Source organism: Cryptomeria japonica, chromosome 1 (genome assembly GCF_030272615.1).
Source record: "Cryptomeria japonica chromosome 1, Sugi_1.0, whole genome shotgun sequence".
Lineage (NCBI taxonomy): Eukaryota > Viridiplantae > Streptophyta > Pinopsida > Cupressales > Cupressaceae > Cryptomeria > Cryptomeria japonica.
Window position 1 is genome coordinate 534,387,961 of NC_081405.1, and position 9,771 is coordinate 534,397,731.

At 33.8% G+C, this 9,771-nt stretch overlaps 1 protein-coding gene across 1 annotated transcript; it reads left to right on the top strand.

Moving 5' to 3' along the window:
* The first annotated feature begins 572 nt into the window (after nt 1–572).
* On the top strand, nt 573–5,167 carry LOC131073716 (disease resistance protein Roq1-like). The gene is made up of 6 exons (XM_058010217.2): nt 573–1,114; nt 1,734–2,877; nt 2,981–3,247; nt 3,367–3,638; nt 3,911–4,292; nt 4,469–5,167. The coding sequence occupies exons 1-6, from the start codon at nt 573–575 to the stop codon at nt 5,165–5,167; spliced, it is 3,306 nt and encodes a 1,101-aa protein (XP_057866200.2).
* Nucleotides 5,168–9,771: the final 4,604 nt, after the last annotated feature.

Sequence of the window (9,771 nt, forward strand, 5' to 3'; positions counted from 1 at the left end):
AACATCAAATATATTATATGTAATTGATCATATTCAGTTATCTTCATATTAGTCCTAACAATAACAATTTCCATTTCTTTTAAACTCAAAACCTTCTAAATAAATTACCCATGTAACTATCAACGACGACACCATTACACCTCATTGAAATGCAAGTGTTAGTGTAACTATCAACGACGACACCATTACACCTCATTGAAGTGGCAAGTGTTAGTATAATTTTATTTCGTGCGAGTAAAGCTAGGGATCATTCTTCTTCCCTATTCGTATATACGGGATCATTCTCAAGAACGTCTAAACACGGCCAACGACTTTTGCCTTCGTTGACTCGCCGACTTATTTTATACTTATCTTTGTCGAATCGGTCATCGATTGACGTGTTCTCGCCAGGCAAGAAAGTGGAAGCACCCTACAACCAACCAATTTTGTATTTCTCGACTCGATCATCGCTTTTTCTGCTATTTATATCTCCATTCTTCACCTGTTGAAGCACTGAATTCCTTTCTTCAACTATAGGGTGTTTCTAAGATATCCATTCTTGATTTATTTGCTTTTGTAGCAGAGATTCGTTAATGGCTTCCACTTCGACATCTGGTCGAGGAGAAGAGGAACGCGATCCATTCGTGGTGCTTGAACCTCCCAATAAAAGGATAAAATCCTGCTCGACTACAAAGCAGTATGATGTATTCATCAACCATCGAGGCCCAGACGTCAAAACAACTCTGGCTCAGCAGCTCTACGATGCTCTACAGCAAGCTGGGATCCGGGCATATCTAGATGCTCCAGAAACTGAGCTGGGCGATTATTTTCCTTCTGCTATAAAGAATGCTATATCCTCTGCCGCAGTGCACATAGCCATCTTATCACCGCAATATGCAGAGTCTCCTTGGTGTTTAGCTGAGCTTGCTTTGATGTCCCAAACCAAGGCTAGAATTATTCCACTCTTCTACCATGTTGACCCTTCGGACTTCCGCTACATCAAAAATAGAGTTGCAGAAGCATTTTCCAAACACGAAGAGAAGGGCAGATATCCTAGTCATGACATTCAACAGTGGAAGGAATGCCTGCAGAACGTTTCATGGCTCAAGGGCCACGAACTCAACGGACACAATGAGTAAGATATTATCATGTGCTTCTTTCCATATATTTTCTCCCCATTTCTTTAAATTTTCATTTTTAGAAACCAGTTTAAGTAGTCTAAAAATATTTTGTATTTATTATTATAGCTTTTATACTTCACCCTAGAGAAAGTGTTGGGCATGTACGTCTTAAATTTTTTATGTAAAATCAACTCTATACTAAGGGACTTTCTATGGAAAGGTTCAGGAGATCATTGTGAACTTTCTTCGTTAGCCTGGAATAAAATTTGTGTAAGTAGAGAAGTGGGGGGCTTAGGAAATAAAAATGTTTACAGATTTTTCTGGTTTCTACTTTGTAGAGCTTATGTGTGTTTGATTTGAATATCTTTTTTGGCCTTTCTGCCGCATTTGGTTCTGTTTTGGCAAATATACCATATTTTCTCTCCTTTTTAACTGTTCAAGTCCTTTTTATACGTGTGCTTCTTGCTATGCATTGCTTTTTTAGGCTTCAACTTCTTATTCTATATTGTACTCTGGCCACTAAGCCTTTTTTTATTCAATAATTTTTTATTTTATTTTATAAATTAAGAAAACGCTCAATTAATTACAACCTTATTTTAATTATAATTTTCTTTTTGCTTTTCTCATTTGCAGTGATCTGAGTAAGCTGTGTAATGATGTTGTCTCCGCTGTCGTTAAACAGAAGCAAAAGAGAAAGATTCCTTTCCAAGTTGCAAAATATGCTGTGGGACTTGATGAGCTTGTGAAAGATTTTCACAGCATTTGCCAGAGAAATGGGCAGATGAGAGATAAAATAATTGGTATTTTTGGAATGGGAGGGTCCGGCAAAACCACTCTCGCCAAATACTTGTTCAATAGCAAACATTCAGAATTTAGTGGATCAACTACTCTGTTTGATGTGCGGGACAAACATGTCAAAGGTGAGTTGACTTCTCTACAAAGTAAGCTTCTAAAAGATCTGTTTCCTAGAAATGATCGTTCATTTTCTAGTATAGAAGAAGGGACCGCCTATATCAAGCATGACCTTCAAGGGAGCCGTGAATCAAGGTTCCTTATAGTTATAGATGATGTTGATCATCAAAAGCAGTTAGATGCCCTATTTCCCCTAGATGTCCTCAATCCCAACAGTTTAGTGATTGTCACAACCCGTGAAGAGAGGCTTCTTATAAAGGTCGGAGTGACAGTCCGTTATAAGATGAAAGTGATGAATCCAGAGCATAGCAAAGAGCTCTTCTGCTGGCATGCGCTCCATAGACAATCTTGTAAAAGTAGTTTTGAGAATTTGGTAGACAACTTTGTCCAAGCATGCAGAGGTTTGCCTCTTGCTCTTCAAGTAATGGGTGCGCATGTTTTTGGAAGTGGCATGGCTTATTGGAAATCACAATTAGGTGAGGTTGAGGCAAGACTAGACAAGGACATAAAAGATACGCTTAAAATAAGCTACGATCCTCTGGAAGAGGATCAAAAACAGATCTTTATGGATGTAGCATGCTTTTTCATAGGAGAAGAAGTGAGCAAGGCCATAAGTATATGGAAAGCTTCAGGGTGGAGAGCCGAACATGCACTTCAGACCCTCAAAGACAAGTGCCTTGTTGACGTGCAAATTCGTTATATTATGATGTCTCCTGGTACATCATGCCATTATGAACCAACATTGGTTTTGAAAATGCATGACCACCTCCGCGACTTGGGGAGGGAAATGGCAGATAAAGAAATGAGCCAGCCAACAGATAATCAAATGAGGCATCCTCATCGGCTGTGGCGTCCTGAAGATTGTGTACGTGTATTTTTTGGAAATGGTTTGTTTTCTCTAGGCTATTAGAACATTTATGTGTAACTTAGAATGAACATTTTTTAACTATAAAGATATTTGAATTCAGATTGGAATCAACAAAATCAAGGAATTGCAAGACACCCTCACTGAGTCCGAAAGAAAAAGTTTCAGATGTTACAATTATCTCGATATTGATGATCTTGGTCTAAGATATTTTTTTGGGAGTACAAAGACATCAAGTGATTTACAATTGCTTCAGCTTGAAAATAATGAAGATGAGCCTTTTATTCCTGAACGGATTCCTCTCCAAAATTTGCACACTTTAATTCTTGAAGAAGTATCACATGAGAGATTGTGGCAAATGGATGACCAGGTACATGCTTTTTCTTGATCAAAACTTAAATTTTGGTAGCATCAGCAATTAGTTCGCTCTTGTATGATTTTTATATTTGAAAAAAATAGTAGTCTGAACAAAGTGATTTTAAATTCCAGGTTCTACTCAAGTTGAAAGAGCTGTCTTGCAGTTTTGGGAAATTAGATTTGTTAGAGCTTGAAGATATTTTAATGAGTGATTTAAACAAACTAATCAGTTCGTTTAGAATGTTACAAAGTCTGGAAAGTCTGAACATTGAGTTTGGAATTAACTTCGACGACTTCAATATTGAATGGAATTGCTTGCTAAAATCTGTAAGAGAACTCACCCATCTACAAAATTTAAGGTTGAGACGCTGTATTGTAGAAGGGAAATTTTCTTTAAGCAACAGGTGAAAGAAAACTGATGATCGGTTTCGTATAAGTAACCTTGAATCCATAATTCTGTGTGATGTATGGGAAACAACAAAGGTCTACATTAGTGGACAATTCTGTCCCACCCTTAAATCTCTTATGCTTTGTTCTATGGCAGATCTGACTGAAGTGGATTTGACAGGGGTAACCACACTAGAAAGTCTGACACTGTCCAGATGTCTACAGTTGACAAAAGCATTGGGCAATGATCTGCTGAAACTTGAAATATTTCACCTAAAATTATTATTAGCCGCTGTCGGAGGCTATGGGATATATCAGCTATTGAAAGATTGAAGGGTTTGAAGAGGATCTGGATCGCTCATTGTCCAGAGCTAAAGAGTATAAAAGCTGTCGAGCAATTGAAGGGATTGAAGACAATCTGGATTCAGGACTGTCGACGGCTTCAGGGTGTAATTTGTTTTAAGGAACTGAAGGAGTTGATGAGAATCTTCATTGGGAATTGTGCAAGGCTGAAAAATATTGAGGGCATTGAATTTTTAATACGCTTGGAGAGCATTATCATTGCTCAATGTCCGCAGCTGGAGAATATAAGAGGCATCGAAGAATTGAAAGGATTGAAGGAGATGATTATTTCAGATAGTCCTATGATAAGTTGCATTGAAAGGTTGCAGGTATTAAACACAGACACGTGTAGTTACTCATTATTTCCTTTTAATTTAGTCATTCTGTTGCTATTTTTTTAAAAGAATTTGGGACGGTTGCATCTAATAAATTATTTCTAAGTGTTTTGTTTTCAATTTTCATAGACACTGTTGAAAATAATTTAGCGAGAGTACTGTGATTTCAGAGATTGCCGTCGGAGCTTAAAACTATAGTGGGGAGATCGGCTGAAGATTTTAATGCAGATACAATTGGCGACACATTATCTATGGTGCAAAATGAGCACTGTGAAATAGATTGGAAGGGAAATTCGAATCATTTTTTGGTACGGAGCAAACAAGTAGAGGAGATGATCTATTCGTTTCATAAAACCCATCATTTGTTCAGTACATTCATCTTTTGTGCTGCGGTTTGGAAGTCTCCTGAGATAGGGGGCGACATTTTAAATGGGACAAGGATTGAGCTCGAAAACACTAATGACCTAAGACATATAAATCTCTTCAGGGGAGGTACAGATTGGATATATACGTGCGTGGTTAATGAGGAAAGGTTCTTAAAATATGACTCCTGGATGCCCAAATCTCATGATATAAAGAGAGCATTTTTAATGGGAGTGAAGGCAGACGAAGGAAGGAAAGCTGTCCACATATTGCAAAGCTTATTTGCTCAACTCTGCATTCGCAATAGCGAATATTCTGAAGAAGATCTGCTGCGCTATAGGCTTCTTGACCCTCATGATTTTAAGGAGTTTAAGTGTGTGAGTGACTGCTATGAGTATGGTTTCTTTGGTTATGATGATTTCGCTGACTATGTTGATGACAATGCAGAATATAATGGTGGCGATGATGAGGATCATCGTTATAATGATAATGTAATTGAGATTTAAGTGAAAATTCAGTTGTTGCAAATGCCATCATCATTTTTTTAATTTTGATAATTTTTAATACTATATATATAAATTATTATGTGTACTTTGTTTTATTAGTGATTTTTTTTAATTTGTTTAAAGATAAGGTAAATTATAAGGGACAAAATGGATTAAAAATCCAAGGGTATGATAAGACTCCGTCTAGCTGATTCAATGGTTTTGAATGTTCATGATGAGAACATTACAACTACTTTGGAAAAACCTTGGTGATATTTATCAAGGGAAATCCTTGGTAAATAATTTATTCTTGAGAAAGAAGTTATATTCTCTAAGGATGGAGGAAGGAGGGTTTGTTGCAGATTACATGAATGCATTCAATATGTTGGTTGTAGTACCCCTGCCCTAAACAGATTTTAATCTTGGTTAGTTATCATGTAATCTAGTTATAGTCAGATGTTTTAATTAATGTGTGTACCTATTAATGTGGTTGTCACATCAATTCGTATGTAAGTTTATTATTTTCCTGAATTGTGCTATTAATCTCGGGCTAACACTCTTATTAAATATATATACATATATGCATGTGTGATTCATGGTTGCAAGAGATTGCGGGTACAGTACCGCATGGGTGTGAGGTTCGACTCCATTTAGGTTCACAGGTTTGAGTGCTCCTCATTAACCCTTAGAAATTGGATTAGGTGGTCGGGCAACCCTCATTTGACCCTAGTCGTGCTCAAGTGAGCGTCATCAGTTGTTTGTCAGTATTCCTTTGGTTGGGTATGCAGGTCGTCTGTTTGGTTGGCTTTCTTGGATTGCGTGCTTTGTGTGTGTGGTTAAATTGAGTGATTAATCCTTTATTTTATTTTATTAGATTAAATTGTGTTTATGCATTAAAAATTAAGGGACTAAATTAAATAGGTTTCCTTTATGCAATTAATCGTTATCTAGAATTGTTCAATGCAAATTAGTAGCTAGTTTAAATTAAATGGTAAATTTTAATGGACTAATTTACTTAGTTATGCTTTTAGAAAGGAAAGATTTAAATTAATTTGAAATAGAATTAATTTAATCTCTTGTCTTTTAAAAATAGAAAGGTTGATTTTGGTTATTTAAAGAAAATCAATTTTAATTAGAAAAACAAGTTTTATATTTATATTTGATATATTTTTGAAAGAATTAATTTGGAGATTTTATTTTAATCAAAAATATTTTACCCTCATTAAATAATTTGAAATATAAATGATAGTTTTCTTAAAATTAAGAAAATTAGAAATTAATTGAGGAAGAGGCATTTTGATTTTTCTAAATTAGAAATAAATGGTGTAAAAGTATTTTAAATTTAAAAATAAGAATTTTGGGATGGTATTTTAAATAAAAATATTTTAAACGCAAAAAGGTGATTTTTGGTCAAAACTTTTCCCATATAACCTAGGATTAGAAAATATTTTGGTAAGAATAATTTTTGGAGAAATAACTTCTGGAGAGACATTTTGGGAAGAGGTTCTGGAGAATTTTGGGGAAAAATATGTCTGGAAGAGAAGAATTGATCTAGAGCTTGTAGGTTGGACTCTTCAACAAATCTCTTCCAGGATTGCTAAATGAGGTAGGAATCTGTGTATCATTTTGGTTCTTTGCTTGATAAAAAATTGGGTTTGGTATTCTCCCTGTATTGTTTTTTTGGTTTAAATCTCCATTGAAAGCTCTCAGGATTATGTTTGATTGAGAAATTAGTTTAGAGCTTGGCTGAATGGTGGAATCATGTGTGAGCAAGAATTCTTGTTGCCTAAAATGATTTTTGGTTGAAGAAATTTGGGGTTTCATTTTTTTTTTAAATTCTTACTGGTATTTTGCCCTCTTTGTGTTGTCACAAAATTTTGGACTGGTTGAATTCCTTTTTACTAGTATTTAATTAGTTTCCATATTTTTTTTAAGTTTGGGGAAAAATGAAATGGATAGGAAAACTTTTCATGATTTTGTTATTTGATTTCCAATTTTTGGTTGAATATATTTTTGATTCATGTCTTACTTCCTTTAAATTTAAGCTGTAAGGAATTATTTTGGTTTAAAAATCCTCCCCTAGCATGTTGTTATGCTGCCAAATTTTGTTCCAAAATGAAACCCCTATAGAAGTTTTTATTATGTTGTTTCATAATGTTAGCGATACCTCCAAATTTACAAACTGGGTTTCTATGAAATGGTTTGGGTTTATTGGTGACTTTTCATTCTAACTTCTACATAAATTTCGTAAAAATCAAGTTCTGGGTTTTTGAGAAATGATATAAACCATGTGGCTGTTAAAACAAATTTTTTTTTTTTTAAATGATTAATTATTATTAAATTTTAATTAATATATTTTATTAATTATTGTATATTACTAAATATATGTTAATTGTGATAATTTATATATTAATATATATTATTAATTATATATTAACTGTTGATTCTTAATTAGCATATATTTTCAAATATATAATAATTATTGTTCAGTAATTAATTTATTAATTTAGGTATATATATAGAGATATATATACTACTTAATAACTTTAGATTGTGTATTTGTTTTAATATATGCAAGGGAAATTATATTTCATTGGGAAATGTTTATCTATTTCTTTTGTTTTTTTATATGTATATTTCCATTTTTGGAAAGTATATGCTGGTTTTGGAGCTATGAGAGTGGTTTATTTATTTCAAAAAAAGAATAAGAATGATGATTTATTTTCAACAATAAATATCGTATGTTAGCTGATTAATCTGAATAATTGTATTATATTATTGGATGTTCTTATAGAATATTTATGATTATGGGTTTTTGGATAAGAACTTAGGACAAAATGAACTTAGATAGTTAGAGAACTATGACCAACCTATACCTAGATGAGGCAAATTACTGCAGTCAACTTAGATTCGTTAGAAAACTGGATTGATTTTAATGTTTAACCAATGCGGAATAGATTGTCCTTCCTAATCTCTACCTATGCATGTAATCTTATGTATTCACATTTGCTTATGAAATGGCAAGTCCTCATTTGTAATTGTTGGTTATTATCATTTGTCGATTTGGGTACCGATTTATGTCTTTGATTTCGAATCTTGACTGTTTTCATGTGATAGTTTGTATTCAATCATATCCTTTGTGCGAGTGTTAAATATTGGTTTGTGGTAGACCATAGCTAGTCAGGTCTCTAGTTAGAGTACCGTTAGTCAGTGCACCTCGTATGAAGTTTAGTTTGACCAAGTGGGTGATCCTACCATATTGAACTCTATTTGCTTGACCTTGTGTATTCCTGAGTTTTAGGAGTCTGTTTGAATATGTTCGTAGTATGTTGTTGTGTTGCCTTTGATTGGAGCTTGATTGTGGAGTCGTCTTGATGTTTATTGCCCTCATGAGAACTTGATATTTATGTGAGACCATGGGATGCTTATGATGGGCGGTGAAGATTTAATTTCATGTATGCTCCAATTGATCTATTATAATTGTTTTTTTATGTTCTATTGGATCCTTTCCTATTCAGGGATCATTCATTTATTTATTTGACCAATGTGGTTGTATGTTTTATTGGTTATGTTTGGCTTGATGGCAGGATTGTAATTGATGTAAACCTTATGTATTCTTCATTGCTGATTAAGTATCAGAGGGGTCTTGCAGTTGAGCAGAGCCGGAGATGTAGCCCACTAAGGGTGAACTCCGAGATCATTTCGGTGTTATTTGGTGTTTTTCCATTCTTATGTTACCTTTTAAATTGGTCAGGTGTGGATGTTTTATGTTAAAATGTATAATTGGGGTTAGATGAAATTAACCATAAATGCATGTATGTAGTCAGTTATTAAATGCAGTAATAGGGATCGTAAAAGAATGTAGATCTGATTAATGGAATATATTCAGTTATCAATAGCACAATTAAGCATGCATGGAAAGTATTCATTAGTTTATGATGAAGTTAAAGTACGTTATGAAACTAGATGCATGGCATGTGTTTAATGTAAAATTGAATGTAATGAATGGTTAAAATTTATTGGATGAACCAAATCATGTTATCCATAGTTTTAACTCTAAGGGATAAAGCTCATCATGTCATCTAAAATTTAACATTAATGGATAAACTCATTAAGTTATCTATCTTTTAACTCTAATGAATGAACGTCCACATGTTATCTATGTTTTAACTTTAATGGGTAAATTTCCTCATGTTAGCCTCATCTTCAACCATAATGGATGAATGCGTCCTATTATCTATAATTTAAATTTACTAAAAAAGTTATATCCTTGTTTAAAGTAATAACATGAAATTAAGTTAACCTGCTTAATTGGATCAAATGTCGGGAGTTGAGTTAGATGTTAAATTAAGTAATCACGTTGGGAAACTCCTTAGGTATTGTTTAGTCTTCCGTTGTGTTATCTGAGATTTTGATAACTCATTGTATCGTTATGTTGTGGATTATTTAAAGAAAAAAATTATTTGAACTCCATTCATGGGTTTTAGCCTTATCCCTTCCGAGTTTCCTAGCGGGGCATTACATTGGTTGCTCAACTGAATTCTCTTGATGACAAGATTAATGATCAAGATGAATGTATGATTATGTTATGTTATTTTCCAGAATCATGCGATCACATTATGATG